The 27,741-nt window shown below is 45.6% G+C and overlaps 1 protein-coding gene across 1 annotated transcript in view; it reads left to right on the top strand.

The window, feature by feature from the left end:
- Nucleotides 1-3,844: 3,844 nt before the first annotated feature.
- Nucleotides 3,845-27,741, top strand: part of LOC309400279 (fructose-bisphosphate aldolase A-like) — a gene marked incomplete at its 3' end in the record, with an annotated part of 52,751 nt that continues 28,854 nt past the window's right edge. The window contains exons 1-3 of the mRNA XM_081968693.1: nucleotides 3,845-3,877; nucleotides 27,114-27,239; nucleotides 27,374-27,585. Of these exons, the coding sequence (XP_081824819.1) occupies nucleotides 27,128-27,239; nucleotides 27,374-27,585 (324 nt within the window). The 5' untranslated portion in view covers nucleotides 3,845-3,877; nucleotides 27,114-27,127. The remainder of the gene's footprint in view (nucleotides 3,878-27,113; nucleotides 27,240-27,373; nucleotides 27,586-27,741) is intronic.

Below are 27,741 nucleotides of genomic sequence, written 5' to 3'. Positions count from 1 at the left end.
GAACCAGCTGGGTGGGGATGCCAGTGTAGCCGAAGAAAATTGGACCATGTGATGGGTTTATGGGTGTGGGGAGAAGATCATGAACTTTCAACTGGGTGGAATCCCAGGAAGCTTTTAGAATTGGGATTCCACAGTTTGTTGAGAACATGTCTGACTTATTAAATTGGATCTTTAAGGATAGTTTTGCCTTGGACTCTGATTTAATTCTGCATGATATTTGGAACGCTGACATTATGTTTGAGGAAACCTGGGAGTGAGCTCTCTGTAGTGCTGTATTAGACATAGGACTGTGGACATTGTATGTTGCAAACAAGGGATGGTTTTGTGGAACACCTAAGACTGAAATTGCCCTTTCCCAAGTCACATATAACCCTAATCTTCTTCCTAACGTGGTGATTTTGTAGATTAAGGGAAGTGTGATTGTATAGATCCTGTGTAAAGGACCATTATGAGCTTTTTGTGGCTTTGGCTGTTATTGGCAAAGGGCCTGTTGAGTGATAACATCCTGACCAGTAGTTCCCAGTGTTGTGAGAATGCCCGAGTGACCCCCCTTGCCCTTAAGGGAGGATCCGGGGATGTTGAGAATCTCAAAGAGCAGGATAGGACCAGGGCACTGAGCATGGGAAGTCTGGAGTTGGTGGAAAAGGAAGTATTGGGCCAGGCTCGCTCCCGCCAAAGACGCATTATTGATCGGTGAGGTCGAGATCCTGGACCCAAGCCAACCCCAAGTCCTAAAGACAAGCACCTGACAATCCCATTAAAAATTGGGAGAGAACAAAGGGAGAATGGGTCCCTGCAACAATTGAGAAAAGTGAACTACATGTTAAAAATACTGGAATTGGGTCAAAGCCTAATTAATCAGACTGATGCTGACCTAGGTCAGAAGTGCTGGTTGTGCTTGTCTGCAACTCCTTCATCCTACAATGCTGTTCCAGTGGTGCCAGACCTTTGGGCAAAGACCAGGGCTACAATGGTCCTTGAGAAGGGTAGTAGAGGGAGAACCAAAACGGCAGGAGCCAAATTGCAAGGTGACTTTTATAATGCACTCAAAAGGCTGGGGATGAGCTGCCTCCCCATTGTTGGCCCCATTGCTGTGGGTGTGGAAATCATAGGGTCACCCTTCTTGTGCGCCAAACGCTATCAGGAACCTGGCATTCCTGTGTTTCCATCTGAAATGTACCTTAGCCCTAGAAAGACACTCATGGACGTAAAGTTAACCCACAGTATGTCTCCATCTGCCTACAACGTCTTCCAACAGAAGGTCACCTTCTCGCTTCTGCCCCCCCCCCCCCTCATTCTGCGTTGGAAGGGGAATTTGACTACTGAAAAATGCCCAAGGCCATTTCAGCCACCCCTATTCCCAATTTGGCTCTCGCTTCAGTTCACCACAGGATTATGTGTTCATTTTCCCCCTGGAAACACCAGTTCCCACTATCTTTTTGAAGGTCCAGTCCTCAGGGATAAGCGAAAGGACCCTAAACAAGAAGCACCATTACAACCACTTACTGGCATGTTCATGGCAGGGACCTTGCAGGCCTGGACTAATGAAAAGAACCTCCGAGCCCATGCCTTTTCCATGAACATAGGTGTGTGTGTGTGTAGGAGAAAATGGAGTCTTCTTCTTATGTGGGAAAAATGCATATTTATGCTTGCCTAGCAATTGGACTGGAACATGCACCCTGGTACACCTTTTTCCCAAGATGGGTGTGGTCAGTGGGGAACACACTATCTCTGTCCCTCTCATGAGGCATGTTCAGAAAAGAGTGCCACTCTTAATCCCATTATTAGTAATCCTGGGGATAGGAACAGCAGTGGGTACAGGGGTAGGTGGAATGGCACACTCCATGATACAGTTTAAACAATTATCTGAGGAATTCCAAGAAAGCCTGAATCAAATTGCTGGGTCCTTAGTGGAGGTGCAAGACCAAACTGATTCTTTGGCAGCAGTGGTCTTACAGAATCAGCGTGCCATAGACCTCTTGACAGCTGAGAAAGGTGGGCTGTGTGTACTCCTGGGTGAAAATTGTTGCTTCTACATGAATAAATTGGGGGTGGTTAGAGAGGTTGCCAGAGATTTGCAGGACTGGGCTTCCAAGATTGGACAGATGTTACAAGGAACGGACATGTGGTTTTCTTGGTTACCTGGAACTGGTTGGATTAAACAGATGTTATTTCTGCTGTTATGTGGACATGCAGGCCTAGCCTTTATCCCTTGTGCAATCCCCCTGCTCAGGCAGCTTGTTATGAGATCAGTAAAGGAGATAAGGGTTGAGAAGGAGTTGGTCCTGATGGAAAGCCTCATTGACCGTAAGATTGTCTCTGACCCCTTCAAAGAAGATGAAAATTCAGATACAGGAACGTATGTGCAACTTGCACCCTGGGGACTAGAGAAGGTGCCTTAACAGACTTAATTTTGATATAGGTTTTACTTGTCTTTTTCTTTTTACTGATATGTATCATTATCATAACCTGATTGTATTATGTGCTTGCATTAACTAATATGTACTGCTGAGATATTAACCTTGCCATATGCAATGCCAAATATAATAAGACACAATAAGAGGCAAGACTCAATTGTAGCTAAAAATAGAGTCTTTAAGGGGGGGGGGGGACTAAGGCAGGACATAAAGCGAGATTTGGACATAAGAGTGAACATGATACGGGGTCAGACTAGGAGATCTCCTGGGGGGGCCTTCTATCCCTTCTATCTCGTTATACATTTTCTAGTCTTGAAGAAGAACAGGAAATTCAAATGTCAAACCACGAAAGCTAACACCTGCTGTAAGTAGGTCAAGTCATTTGGAGGTCTCGCTTGCTAGTCAGACATAGAGCTTAACCACACAAGTCAGTATGAAACTAGTGCTTCCTGCATGACACCTGCGGCCGAGACATGAAAGGGCAGCACGATATAATCTGCTTAGCCAATAGAAATGAGTTAACATATTTCCATGTTTTGATGCTTTGAACATACTAGAAGAACGCGTGTTTAGATTAGAACGCAGTTCAGATATTAGAATTTGCTGTCTCTGTCTGAACTATTTGGCCAAATAAAGCTCCTCTTGATCTTGCAGTCCGAATCTCCTGATTTTCTGCAACACCTTCATAGTGGAAGGGTTTTTTGCACATGGCAGGGAAAACTTGGAACAGGAGGATCTGCTAACCAAGTTGAGAAGGAATGGAAAGTTTCCCTTCCCCCTCGATCGAGGTGCGGATCGCCAGCCCTCCTTGTTAGCATATCTCTTGATAAGAAATAAAACCCGATAACATGTTCTAATTAAAACAAACTTTAATATGAAAATAAAAATAAAACAAATCTATCTAATTGTTACATTTTGGCAAGAGCAATTGTCGCCCACCTTCTTGGCAGACGAACAGAAGATCAGAAGTCTCTGGAATGTGTGATGTATTAAGAAACGTGTTAAGAAGCATGCACAGTAAATCACTTGCTGATAAGGCCTATGACCTGCGCAGTAAATCTTCAGCTTGGCTAGCAAACAACGCAGTGACACAAGTGTCTCTGCATGGGGGGCCTAGAGGGCTCCAAGTAGGAAGGGGTCCAAAGAACATAAAGTGTTGCAACTGAGCGATGCCCCCTTGGTGAGGGGAGGCTGGCCCTCGGCCCTGTCACCCCCCTCGCCCCGTGATCCTCTTGCTGTTCCTTGCTTTGCAGGGAATGTCAAGAGCCTTGTGTTTCACCTGCGCAGGTCTATATTTAGCCTGCCCGGCAAAAGGTCAGGACTTGGGTAGAAGGTTAGCCTGGCCCCGCCCAGTGATTGCTCCCTCTTTTTATAGTCCTCATCTGGTCTTTGCCTCTTACCAGTCAGCAAGCACTCTCCGGAGCTGTCTTGTCTCACCAGAGCCCCCTGCTGTACCCATGGTAGGGGGGGAGGGGGAGGGGGGAAGCCGGGATTTCACATTACTGTATAGTTTTAGAGGGGAGCAAGGATGGTGAGAGCAGAGGCTGGCAAGAGAGAATTCGGCTTTCTGCTGGCATTTTTCTCCATAGGAATGAGCTGGGTGGGGGTTGGAGAAAGATGGTGGTACGTTGCAATCGGAGTCCTGGGGAGGTTATAGGTCACAATGGCTGTTCTGGAAAAATTGAATAGGTTAGCTGCAGATCCACTGTGCAAGTAAATTATTTCCAGCTCAAAACTATCCATCTCATATTTTGATTATCTTTTTTTAACAGGGCCCTAAAATGTAGAGGTTTTTTTTTAAAAAAATGTTATTTTTTGACAGCCAAAAGCTCTCTTTCAATCCTCTAGTCTAGGCCATTCATCTTTACTTCCCTTTTAGGGGTTTTAGATACAGTACTTTGCGTGTGTTGCCTATTTGAGAACATTTAAGTTCCTGTTTGGAATCTCATTTCTCTGCTCCTTTTGGGCCCAGAAGTTTATTGTTTGCACCTCAAACCATGCATTAGCTAACATTATCTAAGACAGTTGTTTATTCCTTTTGATTGGTATGACTGGAAAAAAGTACAAGTTGCTGGTTTGAGGAAATGCTGCTCACACAATTTCCTGCTCTGCAGACCATGAATGGTTGTGTCTCAATGTTTTCTCTGCATTCGTGAGGTATCTAATCTTTTTGTCTGTAAATGTATGTCACCTGCAACCTATTTTGCACTTTCTCTTTTTTTCCTTGTTTTTAAACATCTTCCATCCTTGTTTTGCCTGGATGGTTTCCATGTGGAATAATTTATATTGCTCCTTGTAGAGCATCTGTAACTCATTTGGAAAAAATATCTATAGGGCTGAACACACACCATTGAAATAAAGATAATTGATTTCACACTCTAAGTATGTCCATGCCTCAATCCAACCCTTAAATGCAATGCATATTGTCATTGTTTTAAATGTGCCCATAGCTTTCTATCCTACATTAAAATCCATTAATGTTCCAGACTATATTTTTAGATATCACTTGTACAAATGATTCATGAAAATGTGAGAAAGACTGTCTACATTTTTGGCTTACTAAACCATTAGCTTGGTGTTGTGGCCCAGCAGGAGCCGTTGGAGCTGCCACCAGACTCCGACAGCAAGGGTCCCTTTGAGTCGGCTCTGGAGGATGTGGAGGACCCTGGACAGGGTTCCGACTCTGAGCAGGGATCAGAGAGGCTGGTTGGCCACCAGGAGGCGCCTGAGGCATGGAGCAGTGGTGAAAGCCAAAGGGAGTGTGCTCCTGATGTCATGCCTTGGAGCAGTGGGGAGGAGACAAGGGAGTGGTTTCTGGATGCCAGGCAACAGAGAGCTGATAGACAGAGAGAACAGCTACGCATTTACAAGAGATAATTGGATGCAGGTGCTCGTAATCAGGCTCCTCTCAAGGCTATTTAAGGAGGAACTTTCCGACAGTTGTTTTGCAGGAATCAACTGATCATTAGAGTTGGAGACGCTCTCAGATCTGTGTTGTACCTCGGCAGGCAGGATTGCTGTCAAGGTGGTATCTGGACCTCGGCAGGCTGGATTGCTGCCAAAGTGTTTTCTGGATTTCGGCAGACTGGATTGCTGCCTAAGTATTCGCTGTACCTGGATTGCTGCCAATGTGCTATCTGGACCTTGGCAGGCTGGATTGCTGCCAAGGTTTAAACTGTCTGTAATAAAACATCTTGCAGAGACCTTGTTTCGGAGTGATTTGGTATATGAGAAGGGGGGAGTCAGAACAGCTTGGTATACCTTTATGGATGGCTTGCTAGCCTGTTATGTTAAAAAGACTTTGCAGTAGATCTTTCTAAATGATCTATGTTGCTTTTATTGGCTTTACTGAAGTATGAAAATCAGGAATAGTTTTGCATAAGAAGCTGCACAGGTAGCACCTTTCTTCAATTATCCTTGAGTCCCTGTCACAATCTTGGAGTAGAACTCTGTACTATAGTTTGTTGCAAGACAATCTTACAGCAACTTACTGTGTTACGTGTTTTTGGTGCCAGAGTCCATTTCATTCAAATGATAAAACTGTTTTTATTTCATGAATTTGATGTTCTTGCCAGTCTCCAGAGAAGCTCTGTTGAAGCTGAAGATGAATGCATTGGATTTATGTGTTTTCCTCCCCCAGTGCACTCACTCTGGAGCCCCCTACCTTTTATTGAAGCACTGGTGGGCTCAGCTGTTTACACTCTTGCTTAAGCCAAGCTATGAGAGGAACCTTGGGGGCTGGGAACAGTGAGTCAAGTTACTAGGTTTTATAAATCCTTAAACCAATCAGAAAATATTACAGCATTGTGGGTTGGTCAGATTGCTGACCTCTCTTGTAGGTCTCAGAAATCCATCACAGCAGGTGGTGTCCAAACTGTCTGTCTGCCTTACGCAGAGTTTATTTGGCTTTTATACAGTTTTAACAAGCAAAGCAAAAGCAGGGGTAGCAACAGCATCTTATTGGTACATTCACCTTGTCAATATCTAAGACCATCCCAGCCAGAGTAGAATCTTCACATTGTGAAGTTTCCAAGAGTTGGCCTAATTAATTTACGAGCCCCGAGACAAAGGTCAAAACAAAACCATTCATTTATTAGAAGTAACATCTTGGCACGGAGTTCTGTGTAGCTGAAACTAAATCACACTTAATGGCATCTGAACTTTACCCCTGTGCCCCATCCCCTCTGGTTGAGGTCATCAATCACATTCTCCAACAGGATGTTATGGCAGGGTTCTGGACATGCGCATTCACATCCCAGTACAGAAATATGAGACTTTTACTCTGGCCAAAAGTATGCATGGCATCCCCCCCCCCTCTTAAGTTGATAGTAGTCATGGAAATGCCTTAGGCATTGACATCCGGCTCCCCTCACTTCCTGAAAGCGACCTGTATAAAACAAAGCAATTTGAGTACAGGTGTATAACTTAGGGGTGTGTCCCTCCCACAGGCTTGCTTGGATTTTCTGCATGGAATTTTGCTATAAGGCGATCAGGCTCGATATTTCTACTTTTCACCCAAGATGCGTCTGACAAGGGGTAGCCCTTCCATTTGATTAAGTATTGGAGTTGTCTCCTGTGCCACCTTGAATCAAGGATACGCTGAACTTCATAATGGGTTTGGCCCCCTATGACCATAGGGCCCGGGGGCTCCTGGGGTAGTGGTCTCAAAGTGGATCCAATCACAGGTTTTAAGAGGCTGCTATGAAATGCTGGGTGTATCTTCCCCAACAATTGAGGCAGTTTCAATTGCACGGTGACTGGGTTGATGATCTTTACTATGGGAAATGGTCCCATAAACTTTGGCCCCAGTTTCTTGCTAGGCAGTTTTAATCTCAAATATTTTGTGGAGAGGTAAACCTTCTCTCCCACCCGGAATGGCCGTTGCAGAGCCCAGTGTTTGTCTGCCTGTTTCTTATAGGTTTGTGCCGCTTTAGCCAGTGCCTTTTTGACATTTTCCCAGGTCGCTTTCAGCATCGACATCCAGTCAGCCAAGCTGACTGAGGAGGGGGGATCCCTTGGATACTCAGGCATTGGGACAAAGTCCATACCGCTCACTATTTTGAATGGCGTGAGTCCTGTGCTACTGTGGACAGCATTATTGTACGCGACCTGAGCAAAAGATAAAAGGTCTGCCCAATTGGACTGCTGATAGTTCACGTAACACCTCAGGTACTGCTCTACCATGGCGTTCAGTCTCTCTGCTGCCCCCTCTGTTTGAGATAATTCTTTGAGGTACTCCATGCAGTCGGTAGATATGCTTCACAAACAGTTTAGCCAGCTTGTGAGCTGAGGGTAGTCCACTACAGGGTATGAAGTGTGCCTGTTTGGAGAACAGGTCTATTACAGTCCAAATCACTGTGTTTCCTCCACTTTTTGGCAACTCTACTATAAAGTCCATTGCGATCTCCTCCCACGGCCTTGTTGGCTCTGCTACTGTTTGCAGTAGTCCAGGGGGTTTTCCTGGTCGTCTCTTCATTGTGGCACAAATGGTACAACTTTTCACGTAACTATCCACATCTTTCTTCATGTCAGGCCACCAGAATTGCCTCCGGGCTAAGTGTAAAGTCTTTAGGAACCCAAAGTGGCCTGCTGGTTTGGCATCATGACTCCTCTGGAGAACTAGGGTACGTAGGGATTCTGGGACATAGAGTTTTGTCCCCTTCCATGCAAGGTCATCTCTGTTTGTCAAGATGTGTTGGTTGGTTTGGAACCAGGGGTCTGCTAGCAGTTCAGTTTTGAGCCTCGTGGTTAGGTCGCTTGCAAGTTGGTTTTGCCGGTCATGGCGTTGCTGTCTGGTGGTCACTTGGGCAGCGGTTTGAGTAGAAGGAATGATGGCGTCCACTACGTGCTCCTGTTTGCATTTGTACTGAAGCATGCGGGAGAGGGCATCAGCTAGGAAGTTCCTCCCGCCTGGAATGTGCTTTAAGATGAAATCAAAACGGTTGAAGTATTGTTTGGGTGATAGCTTCCGTGGGGTCCTAAGCGCCTCTAGATTTTTGTGGTCGGTCCAGACTTCGAACGGTTTCTGCCCCCCTTCCAACAGGTGTCTCTAGGTAAGCAGTGCCCATCTCACTGCGAAAATCTCCTTTTCCCACGCGGCCCATCGTCTCTCTGTGTCTGAGCTTGCGGGAGGTGTAGGTGCAGCGTTGTAAGTTTCCTTGGTTATTTTTTTGGAGTAGCACTGCTCCCACTGCCATGTCGCTGGCGTCTGCCTGGATCACGAAAGGTTTAGCTGAAACTAAATCACACTTAATGGCGTCTGAACTTTACTCCTGTGCCCCCTCCCCTCTGGCTGGGGTCATCAATCACATTCTCCAACAGGACGTTATGGCAGGGTTCTGGACATGCGCATTCACATCCCAATACAGAAATATGAGACTTTTACTCTGGCCAAAAGTATGCATGGCATTTTTCTCCCCTTCTCAAGTTGATGGTAGTCATGGAAATGCCTTAGAAGTTGACACACATATCCAGATGGTCCCTGGTACTACCTGGTTCTCATAAACAGTTGAGGTAATTGGTCACTGAGATCATGGAGGCTTGCTGCACATGTCTGTATGTAACCTTTCCTCTCTACTTACATCTGGTTCTGCTAATTAGGTGAGCTCATAGGTTAAGAGGTAACCAGCTACTGAGATCATCGCATTTTACTGCACATGTCTTTATGTAACCTTTCCTCTATTCCTACACTCTATGCCTTGCATCTATTAACGTCATCAATAAAAGGTAAAGGTAAAGGTTCCCCTTGCACATATGTACTAGTCATTCCCAACTCTAGGGTGGGACGACTCATCTCCGTTTCAAAGCCAAAGAGCCAGCACTGTCCAAAGACATCTCAATGGTCATGTGGCCGGCATGACTAAACGCCAAAGGTGCACGGAACGCTGTTACCTGCCCACCAAGGTGGTCCCTATTTTTCTACTTGCATTTTTTACGTGCTTTCGAACTGCTAGGTTGGCAGAAGCTGGGACAAGTAAGGGGAGCTCATTCCGTTATGCGGCACTAGGGATTCAAACTGCTGAACTGCCGACCTTCTGATTGACAAGCTCAGTGGTCTTAGCCACTGAGCCACCGTGTCCCTTAATGTCATCTATAGAAACTCCCAAAATGTATAAGAATAATTGCATGCAATATAATTATCTTTCAGATTTAAAAATAAAGATGCCATTGTAGGGCAAAAATATGGCAGCATCCCTGGAGCAGCTGTCTCCAAGTTGCATCTGTTCTTCAAAAATGATCCTTTAGTTTTGACAGGGCTACAGAAAGGACCATAAGTGGCAGGGATAAAAGGAGGGGGCTCCCCACTGTCTCCTACTGCTTGCTACTGAGATCCTGCACAGAGCCTGTGACTCAGCAGTTACTGTAATCATCCCAAAAGAAGCCCACTTTGGATTCAGTCTGGTTTAGGCTAGGCTATCACTAAAAAAAAAAGTTTTAGGTAGGGTTTGAGAAATTCAGGCAACTGTCGGAGGAGGAGCCAACGTCGTGATGATACGGATGTGCGGTCTCGATGCTCCGAGACCGCAGGCGAGTCTTTTGCCGCTGGGTGGTCCAACAGGACCTAAACTGTCCCGCAGAGACAGTGAACAGGAAGAATACGTCTTGCTGATCTCAGGGACATCGCAAAGTCCTTGATCGATGCAAGAGAAGTTCTTCAAGCCGGCGACAAAAATTCCAGCCAAGGCTGATGAAGTCGGGGCAGCTCCAAAAGGGAAGGATACGGAAAGAGAAAGTGTTTCCAGCTGGTGAGGAATTTTTACCGTTTTAAAAGAGACTGCCTATAAAAAACTTAAAGTTAATTTAAATTTGAGAACAGAAGAAATAAGCGGGGGAATTAAGCTTTGAATGGTTTTGGACAGTGGGTTATTTTACTTTTTAAATGCTATGTTCATGGATGGAATTTATGCAAGCCTTTTAAAACGAATGGATTAAGTTTTCTTCTTCTATTTTTTTCTTTTATTATTCTTTGTAACCTATGGACTAAAATTCTCCTCTTTCATTATGGTGGGTGTTTCTCTGACTCATTCAAGAATCGGACCTTTTTTTAACTTGGAATATAAAAAAGATACAAAAAGAAAGAAAGAAAATTGTAACAATAACACTGCTACTCGGAGGCTGGAGGTTTGTGTATTGGAAATGAAACACTTTTACTTTCCTTACTGATTATCCTGGCTTGGCACTCCAAAGTTTCACTGCTGGTTTATAGAGAGTGATAAGAAGAAAAGCATACAGATGTCCCTTTGAAGTAAAGTAGAATAAAATATGGATTAAAATATAAGAATGAAGACATGGCATAAAAGGGACAGTTAGAAGCTTGCTTAAAAGGATAGGGAAATGTCATCAGCCTTCAACCACAATATGTTCCAGTAAATGTCCCTATGTCAAAAGTCCAAAACCACAAGGTTCAATTAAAGTTCGTTAATGGCACGTAGTCCATACCTGTAACAAAAGGAGAAGTAAGACCCCCATCTCCTTATAAGGCTTTTACCTCAAGGTAACCAATAAGAAATGAGTTAAGTGTTTACGTGTTATCCTGTCTTTGAGAATGTATAAGAATGCGTGCTTCGATAATGAAGGTCGTTCAGAAATTCGAAACATTAGCCATGGGCTAACTTTTCTGAACCTGGCTGCCAAATAAACTCCTCCTGTATCCTGAGAAGTCTAATGCCTGTCATTTTCTGCAACAATTCTGGCGACCGTGGGGCAGGACTTAGAGCGATATTTCGCTGAGGACGGAACGGACCGACCAGTGCCCATCGAGGCCATCTCGCCCCCCTTCAGGCGCCATGGAGATCTTTCTCTGGAAGGGGGCCGATGACCTCTCTTGGGCATCCGGAGGACACCACCGATCCAAGAATCTGACCAGGATCAGGACAAGTTAATAAAAATTACGCCGGCTGAGAAAGAAGACGCCTGCAGGCAAATATCAAAAGGATTGTAGACCCACTCGGTTAGGAGTAGAAGAAGGGGCCCGATCACCCCCCTGAGCCCGGGATAGCCTCCCTTCCAAATGGAACCGGCGTATCCTAATGAGGCTCTAGGTTTGTGTGGGTGGTTAAGTCATCGCAGTTCCTGAAGGCGACCATGGTATTCCGGCACCCCAGGTCAGTGACAGTGTCTTAGAAATAGAACATGGGAAGGTGGGGAGCATTCCTCGAACGCCTCTCCAATGCATGTTGGAAAAAAAAAACTTTGAGAGAGTTTTAGTAAAGTCTCTGGCAGAAAAATTATCCTCACCCCTATTGTACAAGCCTCAAGGAGGAAAGAAAAAGAAAAAGAGTCTCAATGAAACATTTAGTTCCCGTCTGTTTTAACTTGCACGGTTGTCATTGATGATGTATTTAAGTGTTTTTTTTTCTTTTGTTAAAAAGAAAGAACAAACGGTCCCATTAGGTGGGGCCAGGAGAAAGAAAACCAAAAAGGTTATCGAAGGGACAGATCAAGTGGACCACAAACCTGGTCCAAGGGAGCAGTTGAGATAAAAACTCAAATTGCCCCTAAGGGAATTTTATTGCCAGAAGCTGAGGGGGAGCTACCTAAGGTGTGGATATATGCTCCATTCTCAATGGCTGATTTATATAATTGGAAAAATAAAATTCCTGCTTATAGAGAAAATCCAGATGAGATGCATGTCCTTTTTGCATCCATTTTTCTGAACTCACCAGTCTGCTTGGGCTGACATACAAAGTCTGATGGAAATTTTATTAACCCCAGAGAAAAGAAGGCCGGTGAAGGTAACCATGAATAAGCCTTTGCAGACGGATCATATAAAAAATCCAGACCGGACATGGTTACTGAAGAAACCAGATTAGGAACTTAGTACATGCAGCTGCAAAACTATTGAACCTTAGTTTTGTTAGGATTCAAACAAAAGTTAAGAATTTAAGGAAGGTCTATTAAATTCAACAGAAACAGGATGAAAATCCAGGGAAATTCCTCGAATGCATTTACCAAACCTTTAGGCAATATACCACATTAGATCCTGAGGTTGAAGAAAATAAGAGAATGGTCAATATGATCTCCAGAAGTTAGGCTAAAGATACAGAAGGATCTTGACAAACTTGAACATTGGGCACTATCTAATAAAATGAAATTCAATGGTGAAAAGAGTAAGGTTCTACATTTAGGCAACAAAAACAAAATGCACAGGTACAGTATAGGTGGTACCTTGCTCAACAGTAGTAACTGTGAAAGGGATCTTGGAGTCCTAGTGGACAACCATTTAAATGGCTTCTATGCATGCCCAAGATGATGTCCTGTCGCGTTTGAGGAGAGCTTTGGGGAGATGATTGTCCTTCTTGGGGCTTGCAGGGGTACCCTATCCCATCGTTGGTTCCAGGTCCAGCTATGAGAATTTCCTGGGACCTCGGGGATACCCTTGAGCTGCGATGTCCTGCCTTATAGCCGGAACATCGTGAGTGAAATGGAGCGGTTGGCGGTGAAAGGAGAATAGAGAGCGTCGGCGGCTGCTGGCATGGGTGTGGTCAGCAGCTGCAGCGGGGCGCCCAGCCTGGTGTCTCTGCAGCCGGCGTGGGTGTAGTCAGCAGCTGTGGCGGGACGCCCGGTCTGGGGTCTCTACAGCTGCCGCTCCCCACGCCGTGGTGTTATCCCGGTTGCTCCCCCCCCTCCTCCTTGCTTATGGACATGATAAATTAGATCAGCGGGGAGTGGCTGAGGCAGCTGGCACGGATACTAACGCCAGCGGAAGATGGCTTCGGGAGTTGGTGTGGGCGCGGTTGGAGTGGGGGGGGTCCTTCGTTGTGCCCCCCCCGGTATCACTGCCGTTTCCTGGGCCACCGTACTGTGCCATTTGGCCCCTCCTCCTGTGATATTATGGACTGGGTCAACGGAGTGTGGCCCTGGCGATGGATATGAGTGCGGCTGGTGTGGGCGGAGCTTAGCTGTTGGAGTCGGAGTTGGAGCAGCCGCCGATGCCACTGCTGTCCTCGTTGCCACCATCACTGGCCGCTTCACCACCTCGCAAGCTAGCATCTGCTGCGATTTTGGACAGCTGGCCATTACCCTTACATATTGTCCCCAACACCGACTATTTTTATGATGGACATAAGCTTCCTGCTACCCCCTTGAACACTGCCAGCTGCCACACACACACACAGACACCCCGAGGACATGTCATCTTCTTGTTCCATCTCCCCATGATGTCATCCTGTTTGGTTGATGGCACACTCTCCTCTATGTTATACTGCAACAGAACTTTATTCCCTCCGGGAACTCCCCCTTTCCCGGGGATGGCTTTCTGGCTATCAAGACGCTTCCTTAATGATGGATCTTGGGATCCCGAGAGGTGGCATGCGAAGAAAAGATTTCTTAGGGGTTTTTTACAGGGGCTTTTAAACCAAATTTTAAGGGGGGGAGGGGTTGGTTGATTCAGATGGCTCAGACAGGCTTGTGGGGGAGTCTGCCAGGGCACAGGCCACAGCTAACTAATGGGCGCATGTTGGGAGGGCTGGGAAGGGTTGGGATTCCAGGGGAGACATTAAGCCATTCCATTGAGGGGTTCACCATCTCTACTGTTTGTGGGAGAGGCAGATATGGTGGGGGCCGAGGGCCAAATGATGTTCGGAGGACACGGGTTTGCTGTTTAAGAGCGATCGCGCGTTCGACCCTCATCGCCCTTCTCGCACCCCTGGGTGCTCGGGATTAAAGGACCCTGGTCTCTGGCTGGTGTCGCTTAACGCTAGGTCCATGGTACATAAGGCTCCCCTCATTTACGACCTCATACAAGAGGGTAGAGCGGACCTGGCGTGCATTACGGAGACCTGGTTGGGCCATGAGGGGGATGTTCCCCTTAGCGAACTATGCCCACCAGGCTTCCGGGCATTTCACCAGCCAAGAGCCCAGGGCAGGGGCGGGGGTGGGGGTGGCGGTGGTTATTAGGGAAAGTCTCAGACCTCAGGAGGTCACTGTGCCTCAGATAGGCGGGTGTGAGTCCCTTTTTGTGAAGTGGGGCATTGGAGCTCAGTTGCGCCTTTTTCTTACGTACCTGTCTCCCTGCTACGTTTCATCAGCCCTGCCAGAGCTGCTGAATGTGTTAGCTGGATTGGCGGTTGATTTCCCCAGGCTTATGGTCCTGGGGGATTTCAATCTGCCTTCCATTGGCGAGACATCCGAGTCAGCTCGGGAGTTCATGGCTTCCATGACAGCTATGGACCTAACTCAGTTAATTCAAGACCCCACCCATAATGGGGGACACACGCTCGACCTGATTTTTGTCTCTGTGCAGTGGATGAATGATCTAGATTTAGGGGATATTTCTATTCAACCCTTGTCATGGTCTGATCATTTCCTCATCAGGCTTGATTTCCATACTGCTACCCCTCGCCGCAGGGAGGCGGAACCAACTAGATGGTTCCGCCCCAGGCGCCTGATGGACCCCGAAAGGTTCCTGATGGAGCTTGGGACTTTTCCTGAATCCCTTGCTCACAACTCGACCGAAGCCCTAGTGGAAGCCTGGGATCGGGCGGCCGCTGGGGCCTTGGATCGCATTGTGACTTTGCGGCCTGTGACCCGGTGTCGATCCCAAGTGGCTCCCTGGTTAACCGAGGAGCTCTGGGAGATGAAACGCCAGAAAAGACGCCTAGAGAGTGGCTGGAGGGCCAGCCGGTCCGAATCTGATCGAACACTAGTAAGAATTCATCTTAAATCCTACTTAGTGGCGATAGAAGCGGCAAAACGGCAACATTTTTCCGCTCTTATCGTGTCCGCAGATAACAACATATATATGAAACCGCTGGGCGAGATCATCCGTGGTTTTGGGGTACGGTATCATCAATATGCTGATCAGTGACGTGCGGTGAGGTTTATGACTGGTGAGGCACTGACACAGTGCTGGGTTTCAAATATTTTTAGACTTGTGGACTTCAACTCCCAGAATTCCACAGCCAGGCATGCTCAGTTCCAATTTAAAGCGACAGCATTTGTTTTTCTCCTTTGCTCCTTCTTTCTTTTTCTTTTTCTTCTCCTTCCCCTCCTTCCTCCCTCTCTCCCTTCCTCCCCCTCTCTTAAACACACACACACACACACACACACACACACACACACACACACACACACAGAAGTTGGATTGGACTATCTCTCCTACCCCTTCCCTCTCTCACTCACTCTCAAACAAACCCCCCCCACACACAAAAGTTGGATTGGATATCTTTTCCAGTGGCTTGAAAGCAGCTCCTCTGCCATCCCCCCCCCCCATTCCCCTGCTGCCTTTCCCAAACACCTCCACCATTGCAAATGCAGCCTGCTGTCTGGGTGGGAAATGCCTGGAACACAATAAAGCCCACCCACCACCTCCTGCTGGCAGTCTGGGGTGAGAGGAGAGGCAGAGAAGCCGGAGGGAAGCCACGCCGAGCCTTCCAAAAGAAAGAGGCTGGGGAGAAGTGTGTGTACTACAGCATGACTCTTTGCCTGGCTTCCTGCCTCCTCCTGTGGTCTCCTCAGTGCTCACTTGTGCTCTCCCTCCCGAAGTGTAGTTTGATTTGGCTCTTTGCCTGGCTTCCTGCCTCCTCCTGTGGTCTCCTCAGTGCTCACTTGTGCTCTCCCTCCCCAAGTGTAGTTTGATTGCAGGTGGAGCCACGTTGCCTTTTCAAACTTGTAATCAGTGAAGCTGGGCTAGATTTTTATATAGTTTTATCCAGCTGTGTGTGTGTGAGAGAGAAATGAATGGGGGCCTGGGGAGGAAGTCACTACACTTGGGGAGGGAGAGCACCAGTGAGGTTAAGCAGAGTCATCCACGGTGAGGCAGCAACTAGCTCAGCTTTTTCCTTTTACTTTTTTTTTTCATGATGAGAGTGGTGAGGCTGTGCCTCACTTGCCTCACCTGACTGCACGTCACTGATGCTGATGATACCCAACTTTTCATCTCTACCCCAAACCACCCAAAAGATGCCCTAAACGTGATGTCCTGATGCCTGGAGTCTGTGCGGATCTGGATGGGGAGGAACAGGCTCAAATTCAATCCCTCCAAGACTGAGTGGCTGTTGTTTCCGTCATCCCGATTTGTGCATCTTGTTCCATTTTTGATGATAGGGGGAGAAATTTTAGCCCCCTCAGAAAAGGCCCACAATCTGGGAGTCCTCCTGGATACGCGGCTTAGTTTAGAAGAACACCTGATGGCCGTGACCAGGGGGGCCTTTTGCCAGGTTCGTCTCATACGTCAGTTGCGCCCCTTCCTGGATCGGGATGCTCTGTGCACAGTCACTCATGCCCTCGTCCTTTCTCGCCTGGACTACTGCAACGCTCTCTACAAGGGGCTGCCCTTGAAGAGCACCCGGAGGCTTCAGCTGGTCCAGAATGCGGCCGCGCGGGTTATCATGGGGGTACCTAGGTACTCCCATGTTACACCCCTTTTGCCGGTTGTTTTCCAGGTGCGATTCAAGGTATTAATTATGACCTTTAAAGCGCTCCATGGCCTAGGCCCAGGGTACCTGCGAAACCACCTACTGCCACCAGTAGCCTCCCACCGTCCAGTACGATCCCACAGAGTTGGCCTCTTCAGGGTGCCGTCGGCCAGACAGTGTCGGCTGGTGACCCCCAGGGGGAGAGCCTTCTCTGTGGGAGCGCCTTCCCTCCGGAATGAGCTGCCCCCGGAGCTTCGCATAATCCCTGACCTCCGGTACTTCCGACGCGCCGTAAAAAGTTGGCTTTTCCAGCAAGCCGGCCTGGCCTGTTAATTTTATCTCATTTTTAAAATGTTATTGTCCTATTAATTGGGTTAGTTTTTTGGATATGTTTCTAATTTCTTTTTAACTTTCGTGATATGTGTTGTTTTTTTTATAATAATTTTTTATATTTCTTTAAAAACGACAAAAAAACACATACATAACAAAGTTTTATTGGCTTTTTAGGGAAAGAAAGGGAAAGGGGTGGTGGAATGGGTTACTAATTTTGGCAGTTACAATATGTAGAAGGTGTCCCCTCCCCCCGTACTCATGATATTCATTTAAACATAAACTTTAATACTAAATAGCAATATTTGTCAGCATATAGATTCAGGTAATAATTTCAATCAATTTTTATCAAGCAGATTTTCCTGTTCATTTTTGTGATCTGAGTTTTCTTGGTATTGCCCCTTCTCCCTCCGCTAGCAGCGCTCCAGCCCCTCCTGTGTCCTGTAGTTCTGGTGTAAGATCATCAGTTTTATCTAGGAGTGCTTTGTTTTTTTCCATAAAGGCCTGAGCCTCTGTGGTTGTGCTAATTCTAACTCTAGTATCCTCCCAGAAAATTAGCATACCTTCAGGCATCAACCATCTGAACCACACCCCCTTCTGGTAAAGCTTCTTTGCTAATTGCGAATAATTTTTTTTCTCTCTCACTTTCTTGGGGATCTGTTTCAGAATGGTTATTTCTCTATCTTGATATTTCAGAGCTTGCCCCCTTTGTGCACTCAGAATCTCATCTCTTGTGGTCTTTCTAAGAAATTTAATGTGTACCTCCCTGGGTACATTATGTGTTCTAGCATATGCTGAGTTTACTCTATATACCAGATCCAGTTCCCACCCCATCTGTTGTTTTTCTTTTTGAATGTATTCAGCCAAAATGTTTGTCATGATGTCCCTTAAATCCTCATCATCTGCCTCAACCACATTTTGGAACCTAAGGAAAAAAGACATTCTTTCAAATTCTGTTTTCATCTGGTGGGACTCAAGATCTTGGTTCCCCTTCTGCACCCCTTTCATCTCCCCCCTCATCTCAGCCGTTCCCCCCCTCCAAAAGATCCAGTCTCTGTGAATTTTTGCTCATCTGGTCCTGGTTCTCTTTAAGCTGCTCTTTCATCTCCTTTAATTGACTTTTTATGTCCTCCTGTCCCTTTAAGATTTGTTGAAACATCTGTTGAAAATCCGTCTCTTTGAGGCTTGGGCTGCATCAGAGATGTTAGAGTTTGTTGTCCACTAGGACTGGATACTGTAGATGTCGGGGCAGAGACAGCAAAGCCCGGCTTCCCCGGGGGTGGTCTTTTAGGTGGCATTATATTGAGCAGAAAGAGTTCAAAGTCAATACAGAGAGGAAACAATTAGGGAGGGCAACCGCCAAGAGAGATCGGGAGGCAAAGAGTCCAAGCAGAAGGGAGTTCTTTCTTTCTAATTGCAACTTCTGGCAATAGAGTAGTAAAATCCTTTGTTCCAGGAGAGTCCAATACAGGCAAGAGATTTATCTGAGTGTCACGGAGACAAAGACAGTAAGCCTGAAGTTCTATGGGTGGAGTCAAATTTCAATGTTTATAAAGACAGCGGAAGCAAGCCATCTTGCCCTGCCAGCATCGGAGTTAAGGGGCATGAAAAAAGTTTTCAAAGTTCCCAAAGTTTCCAGATCATCACCTCATTTATAGAATAACAATCCAAAATCTGCCTTCGTTATGAGCGTGAAATCATTGCATAGCTCTCTCCCTTCCACCTACTCTGGGGCCGAGAGCAGAGTCGTTTCTAGCCGCCTGTCCGAGGGGGGGGGGAATCCCCCTCCCTCCAGTCACGCTTCTCCGAGCCGAGTTGAAAACAGCTCTAAAAGCAGCTGGCAGTCTCTCTTTTTTTTTTTTACAAGCAAAGGAACGGAGGGAAATCCCATACTTTATAGAATTGCTCATCGTCTAGTTCTCTAATTTCAAATGTAAGTTTACTCATTTCAGCACAGTCCATCATTTTCCGAATAATTTCTTCCTCTGTTGGTAATTTCTCATTTTTCCAGTTTTTGGCAAATACAATCATAGCAGCTGTTAACACATTTATGATCAAATATTTCAAGTCCTTGTTGTATATTTCTGGTATTATTCCCAATAAAAAGAGTTCTGGTTTTAAGTCTATATGTTTATGTATCATTTTCTCCAACCACATGTGTATTTTAGTCCAGTATCTTTTGGCTTCAGAACAAGTCCACCACATGTGGTAGAATGTGCCCGGCGTATGTTGACATTTCCAGTACTTCCGACGCGCCCTAAAAAGTTGGCTTTTCCAGCAAGCCGGCCTGGCCTGTTAATTTTATCTCATTTTATAAATGTTATTGTTCTATTAATTGGGTTAGTTTTTTGGATATGTATCTAATTTCTTTTTAACTTTCATGATATGTGTTTTTTAATGTTGTACGCCACCCTGAGTCCTTTGGGAGAAGGGCGTCATATAAATCCAATAAAACAAACAAACAAACAAACAAACAAACAAACAAACAATATGAGCCAGCGGTGTGCAGCAGCTGCCAAAAAAGCCAACACAGTTCTAGGCTGCATAAACAGAGGGATAGAATCAAGATCACGTGAAGTGTTAATACCACTTTATAAGGCCTTGGTAAGGCCACACTTGGAATACTGCATTCAGTTTTGGTCACCACGATGTAGAAAAGATGTGGAGACTCTAGAAAGATATAGGGTTTCCTACCTAGGCAGGGGGTTGGACTAGAAGACCTCCAAGTTCCCTTCCAACTCTTCTATTGTATTGTATTCTATCTTCATTGGTCACTCTGCAGATGACATTAGGGAAGAAGGGGGGGGGGTCAGTAAAGGCATCTCTGAACTTGTGGAATGAGCATACAAAGTGTAGATTAATTAGGGCTCAAAACCTCAGAGAAGAAGGAACTTCAAAAGGCAAGAGGAAACACGTTTCTCTCTCTCCAAGAGTCTTAGACAGAGTGGGAGGCAAGGGGACCTGCCGGAAGAATTGTCGAGGAGGTTATTTGCGGGGATCGGTAGTTAGAGGCACACATGCTGTTGTTAATCAGGTTGCTGCAGCCTGTCTCTGTTGTGACAAAACAACCCAAAGACAGGATGGAAACTTCCTTTGGAAGTCCTACAGGGCTCCCAGGTGCTGTGTGGCAAATAGATGTCCCCACAATTTTCCCAGAAAGTGAGATTTAGAGATCTCTTGGTTTTATGTGTACTAAAAGACATTGTGCCAAGGTTTGGGGTGCCTTTGAATAGAGCCTCAGATTCTGGCCACCATCAGATGAATCAAGAGCCCCACCCAGATGCAAACGATGTGTTAATGAAAGTCTCCATACATCTGGATCTTTAAAAATATGCCAGCGCTGCTGGGAGATCCAACCTAGAACCCTGGCCGAATGCAAACAATGTGTGGACAAACATTTCTATACATTGTCTCAATAAATCTTGATCTTTAAAAATATGCCAGCATGGGCTGGGAGATCAAGATAGAAGGGTTTCGATCTTTAAAAATTAGAGATCCAAATTAGAAACGGAACCCCCCAGGGAGGAGACAGGTATTAACAATCTAGTGCTTAAGGAGATAGAACAACGGGCATAACTTTGAGCAAAAGTAAGAAATTTAGCAGGTAATAAAAAAAAATTGAAGACTTAAAGGGACAGACCCTCCCCCAGGCCTGAAAGTGTTGTTTCAGGGTATTTGTGCATGTAGGTCTGTGTGGATTGAATAAAATGGAAATTGCATGAAAGGTCTTTGTGAAAAGTAGAAGAAAGAAAGAGAGATGACAGGATGCAACGTAAAGCTGAATTGCTGACAGTTGCATTGTCAAATAATTCCAAAGCCCAAAGCAGAGGTCGATGTAATTGGTGTAAGGAAAAAAAGGCCACTGGCTACAAGAATGTCCCAAGACATGCTTGAATGCCCAGTTCCTCTTTTGGGTCGTGATATCCTATGCAAAATGGGAGTTAAACTGTCCTTTGAGGAAGATAAAATGGCTCTAATGATGAGGCACTCCCCCAGATGAGATATGGTGAGTAATGGTGGTTCAAGAATCCACCAGGCCATGCGTATCATCATGCACCTATAATTATACAAGTAAAGCCTCTAGCCATGCCTGTTCGCCTATGCATTCTTCACCATCTCAAATACATAGTGACAGCCAAAAACTGTTTGCTTCTTAGTAGGAAAGACCCAGTAACAGGTCAAAAGAGGCAGTTTGCTTGGACTAGGTTTCTCCAAGGATTAAAAAAATTCACCTACCTTTTTGGCGAAGTCTTTGCCTCAGACCTAGAAAGTTTCCAGCCTTGCAAAGATGGAGATGTGCTACTCCAATATGTAGATAATATCTCAGTAACCTGACAGATGAAGGAGATTTGTTGGAAAAAAATACCAATCAATTGCTTCATCTGTTAATGGACAAGGGACATTGTGTCCCAAGACAAAAAGCTCAGCTGGAAAAGCCCCAAGTTAAATACTTAAGGTACACCATAAGTCAGGGACAAAGAGTAATAGGACATGAACGAAAAGAAGCTGTATGTCAAATTGCGGAACCCATGACCAGGAAAGAGTTGCGAGAATTCTTAGGTGCAGCAGGATATTGCCGAATGAGGATTTCAAATTTTGCGCTTCTAGCCAAACCTCCTTACGCATCTACAAAGGGAGGTGAAAAAGAACTCTTTGTTTGGGGTTTAAAGCAGAAAAGTGTACAAAGCCCCTAAAGTCAGAATTATCTCAGGCTCTGATAAGAAAAAGGAAGTTGGCAACAACTTGTGGCTTATCTATCTGAACAGTTGATGCAAAAGGCTGGCTGCTACTACTCTCCTAATGGAGGAAGCTAATAAATTAACTTTCAGACAGCCTACCAATATCTACACCAGCCACACAATTCAAGGAATTTTAGAAATGAAGGGACATTTATGGTTAACAATCCCTATAATTTACAAATATCAGGCACTCCTGACTCAAAATCCACAAGTGACCTTGAAGCAAACAAATGCCCTAAACCCTGCCACCCTTTTGCCAATACCGGGACCCGAAATTCAGCATAATTGTATGCGAACCATTGCGAGTCAGTTCTCATACACACCAGACTTAAGGGACGTGCCGTTGAAATCTGCAGACTATAACTTGTTCATTGATGGATCAAGCTTCATTATGCCTTCCTTACTTTGCATATCAATGCTGCTGATTTTAGGAAAAGAGGTCTTTTAACGGCCTCAGGAAAGAAATTAAGCAAATGTGTGAATCGCACTGTTAAGGAAAAGATAAGGTGTGTTTTGAAACCCACCTTAAATGGGTAGATGCCTTACCCTTAGCTCTCTGGTCTGTGAGATGTACTCCATGTAAAGAACTTAAATTATCTCCTTTTGAAATGTTTGGACGGCCACCGATTATAAGCCATAATTTGAAAAATCACATAAGGGACCTAGGACAGCTGGCGTCCTCATGGGTGAATCAAATGGTGGGAGAATTGAATAAGTAAATACAATAAATCCAACAGTATTGTGTCTCCCTTACCCCACCATTTTTAACAACTTCCAGTCATAATATTCAGATAGGGGACAGAGTAGGTAAAACACTGGAAAGGGAAGAATTTGAAACCTAGATGGAAGGGCCCATATACTGTGGTCATGTGTTCTCCACTTGCAGTAAAAGTGTTGGAATCCAAGTTTTGGATTCAGTGGACTCGAGTTAAGCCAGCTGCTGATGAGTATTGGGAGGCAGACCAGGAAGAAGCCTGTCCTCTAGTAATATGCTTAAAGAAACACCCCCTAAAAACTGCTCTACAGGCAATGGGCAGAATATACGGGGCAGAAGAGGCCCTACTGAAGTCACCCCCTGGAAGCTGACTTCTCGACGTAAGGCTGAAGATTTGGAGGAGGAAGACAACATTCCATTTATTAGATATAAGATGTATTAGAAAGTTTTAGCACCTGTCAGGAAATGGCAAGCCAAGTATTCATAGTCATAACTGTACTATCTCTCGCTTTAGTGAATGTACTTATTTGTTGTATTGCATATTCATCCCTCAGGAATTGCCCCCTCCAGAGGAAGACAGGTGCTGAGGCTAAAATCATTGACTGTGACAAAGAGGAGTGCGAATCTTCTGATGACACTTATGTTTGGGGAACCGTGAGAATGGGTTCTTTGCAGTATAATAGGGGTTTTTGGATTGTGGGTGATATGTTTAGCAAATAAGATTTGGTTTTGTGGATTTGGTTTTGTGTTAGGAGAAGTTTTGCGTGAGGGACGATTATGAGCCTTTTGTGGCTCTGGCTGTTATTGGCAACGAGCTTGTTAAGTGATAACGTCTTGAATGTTGCGAAAATACCCGAGCAACCCCCCTTGCTCTTGAAGAAAGATCCGTGGATGCTAAAAATCCCGGAGAACAGGGTGGAATCAAGTTACAGGATGTGGAACAGGTCCGCTCCCGTATTTATGCTTGGGGACGGAACCGTAAGTCAATCGCAACATCTAAAGTCAATTATCTGACAAACCCTGTAAGAAAAAGGGCAGAGCATAGGGAAAACGGGCCCCTGCAACAATTGAGAAAAGGGGACTATAAAGAGTGCTGGAGTTTGGTCAAAGCTTAATCAATCAGTCTGATCCTGCCCTGGGTCAAAAATACTGGTTGTGTCTGTCTGCTGAATCTTTACCTTATCATGCTGTTTCAGTTGAGCAAGATCTTTGAAAACAACAACAACAACAAAGCTAAGATAGTCCTAGTGCATCAAACGATATCAGGAACCTGGCATTCCTGTGGGGTCACTATCAGAGGAACAATGCCCATCTGAAATGTACCTTGCCCCCGGGAAAACCCTTGTAGATGTGAAATTAACTCGCAGCATGTCTCCCTCTGCTCACAAACTCTTCCAACAGAGGGTCACTTTCTCGCTCCCAACCCCTACTCGTTTTTAACCATTGGGAGGGGAATCTGACTACTGGAAGGTGCCCAAGGCCATTCCAGCCACCCCGACTTCCCGTTTGGCTTTCAATACAATCCACCATGGGATTTTGTGTTCATTTTCCCCCTGGAAACACCAGTTCCCACTATCTCTTTGAAGGACCAGTTCTCAGGGATAGGCAAATGGACCCTAACCAAGAAGTTCCATTACAGCCCCTAACTGGTATGTACTTGGCAGGAACCTTACAGGTCTGGACTAATGAAAAGAACCTCCGAGCCCATGCCTTTTCTATGAACATAGGAGTGTGTGTAGGGGAAAATGGAGTCTTCTTCTTTTTTTTTTTTTCAAAGAATTTTATTGGTTTTTTTAACATTTATAAGGAAAAGGGTAAATGGAAGGGTATACAAATTTTGGCAGTTGCAAGTGTGGCAGGCGCCCCCTCCCTCCAAACTCATAAAATACATCTGAGTATAAAACATTAGTACATAATCATATAAAATCAGCATATTAATTCTAAAAATATTTTCAATCAGTTTATATATTGTAATATATAATCTAAATATAATTTCATTACTACTTTCGGTCTATTTATAACAATGTGGTTTTCTTATTCATTTTTGTGATCTGAGCTTTCTTGGTATTGCCCCTTCTCCCCCCGCTGGCAGAGCTCCGGCCCCTCCCGTGTCCTGCATAACCGTTGTAGAATCTTCTGTTTTTTCTAGGTTTGCTTTGTTTTTTTCCATAAAGGCCTGTGCCTCTATGGGTGTATTGATTCTAATTCTTGTCTCCTCCCAGAATATCAACATACCTTCAGGCATCAACCATCTAAACCACACCCCCTTCTGGTATAATTTATTCGCCAATTGCGAATAATTTTTCCTTTTTTCCCTAATTTTTTGGGGGATCTGCTTCAAGATGGTTATTTCCCTATCGTGGTATCTCAATGCTTGCCCCCTTTGTACACCCAGAATTTCGTCTCTTGTGCTTTTTCTAAGGAATTTAATATGGACCTCCCTGGGTACATTGTGTGTTCTGGCATAAGCTGAATTCACTCTGTAGACCAGATCTATCTCCCATTCCATCTGTTGTTTTTCTTTATGTATGTATTCAGCTAAAATGTTAGTCATAATGTCCCTTATATTTTCCCCATCTGCTTCTATAACATTTTGAAATCTAAGATAAAAGGACATTCTCTCAAATTCTGTTTTCATTTGCTGGGTATCAAGTTCTTTGTTTCCCTTCTGCACTGCTTCTACCTCCCCCCCCTCACCTCCGCCACCCCACCCTCCACAAGGTCCAGTCTCTGTGAGTTCTTATAGATTTGGACTTGATTCTCTTCAATTTCTTCCTTCATTTCCTTTAATTGTTTCTTAATTTCTTCCTGGCCCTGTATAAGTTGCTGAAGCATTTGTTGCAAATCCATCTCTGTACTCTTAGGTTGCATCAGTTCTGTGATCTTTGACTGTGTGGCAGGACTGGATGTTGCAGATGTCGGTGCAGAAGTAGCAAAGCCAGGTTTTCCAGGGGGTGGTCTTTTTGGAGACATAGTTTATAAAGTAGAGAGATCAGTCAGTATGGAGAATGGACAGCTGGAGAAGTAGAGCAGACAGATGAGTCCAGGAGGCAGAAGATCCAAGCAGAGGGGAGTTTCTTTAGTCAGTCTGGCAATAGAGAGAAATTTTTCCCCCAGAGAGTTCAAGAAAATAACAATCCACAAGAGATTCTTCTGGGTGACACGGAGACAAAGACCGGAAGCCTGAGTTTTAAAGGTGGAGTCAGGTTTCACAGTTCATGAAGACAACGGAAGTGTGCCATTTTGCCCTTCCAGCTTTGGGCTCAGAGGCATAGTAAAGTTTTAAAAGTTCACAAAGTTCTCAGGTCATCAATAAATTATGGAGCTAAATCCAGTGAAAATCACTTTTACAGGGGTGAGGCATCATTGGTTGGCTCTCCCCCCTCCTCCTTCCCCTGAGGGCGAAAGCAAAATTTTCCCAAGCCGCTTGTCCAAGGGGGGGGGAATCCCCCTCCCTCCAGCCGCACCTCCAAAGAAATCCGAGAGTTTAACGTTTTAAATTGCTGAAAGGTCCATCAAATCAAGAAAAAGGGAATGAAGAGAGGAAGCGCCTCACCACACCGCCGCTGCTTCCTTCAATTTTACATCGTCCGATCAGCCTGAAGCGAGACGCACGCGCGCCCTCCGAGACTGCTCCTCGATGCCTGGAGCGAAGCGGAGAAGCCCCCACCAGCCGCCGCCGATGCTAGGGTCCTCCGCGAAGCCGCTCCTTCGGCAGGACGCCTCTCCGGGGCGTCCTGTGCCCCCCAGAAGCGGGGAAGCCCACCGGGGAGCAGGAGCGGGCAGCTGCCGGAACCGGAAGTGGAGTCTTCTTCTTATGTGGGAAAAGATTGCTGTTTCTATATGAATAGATCAGGGGCAGTCTGGAGGTTGGTCCAAGAACTACGAGTTCAAGCTTCCTCTATTGGTCAAAAAGTACAAGGAACAGATGTGTGGTTCTCTTGGCTACCGGGAACAGGTTGGATCAAGCAAATGCTATTTCTTTTATTATGTGGAATCGCAAGTGTAGCCTTCCTCCCTTGCATAATACCCTTGCTTAAACAACTCGTTATAAGGTCTGTAAAAGAAACACGAGCTGAAAAGGAGTTAATATTAAATAGAGATTTTAAGCATTCCGAAGTCTTCAGGGACCATCTGGAGGCTTCCCTGAAGCCTTTGGAACGCTTAAAACGACCCTCCGAGCAAACCGGAAGTCGACCGGTTTGCTCGGAGGGTCATTTTGAGCGCTCCGAAGGCGTCAGGGAAGCTTCTGGACGGTCCCTGAAGCCTTCGGAGGGCCTCCGGGGGGGGCGGGGGAGGCTCTTTTCGCCCTCCCCAGGCTCCTATAAAGCCCCTGGAGCCTGGGGAGGGCGAAAAAAGCATGTAAAAATAGGGGGGAGCACCTGTAGTGCGTGCATGCACACTGGGGGGAGCGCATTGCATTATGGGTGCAGCACGCCCGCACACGACCCCCCTGCGCTCCCCCCACTTGTGGCACGCAAGCCAAAAAAGTTTCGCCATCGCTGTCCTACAGGATCTTGTTGCCAAGCCATTAACACTTCCTGCATTTCTCTAGTTTAGTCATTCAATATGCCTCACCAATACCCAGCCTTGACTCCAGAGCAGAAGAAGGAGCTGTCAGAAAATGCTCTCCGCATTGTGGCAACTGGCAAAGGCATCCTAGCAGCTGATGAGTCTACTGGTAAGAGCCAAAGGGGTACAATTGAGAGGGGTTGGGGAGTCAGTGGGAAAAAAATGGGGCAGGACTTTGAAAGGATTGCAGGCCTCAACTTGAGCATTTTGACACAAATATCTGCTTTGTCTTTTGCCTCTTAGGCAGTATAGCAAAACGCCTGCAATCCATTGGCACTGAAAACACAGAAGAAAACCGCTGCTTCTATAGGCAACTGCTCTTCACCGCAGATGACCGTGTCAACCCTTGCATTGGTGGTGTGATCCTCTTCCATGAGACCATGTACCAAAAAGCTGATGATGGGTGTGTCTTCACAAAGGTCATTAAGGACAAAGGTGCCCTGGTTGGCATCAAGGTAAGCATTTGTTGTGTTTTAATTAAGGGTTTGCAAAACCTAAAATTGGAATGGAATGGTTTGAACAAATCTGGAACATAATGCGAGGAACAGAACATTTGATTTCACCCATGCCTAATTTTCTTTTACTAAATCGCATAAGAAAAATGGTGATAG

This window comes from Natrix helvetica (genome assembly GCF_964273705.1).
Source record: "Natrix helvetica genome assembly, chromosome: W".
NCBI lineage: Eukaryota > Metazoa > Chordata > Lepidosauria > Squamata > Natricidae > Natrix > Natrix helvetica.
This window is presented reverse-complemented; position numbering and strand designations above follow the sequence as displayed.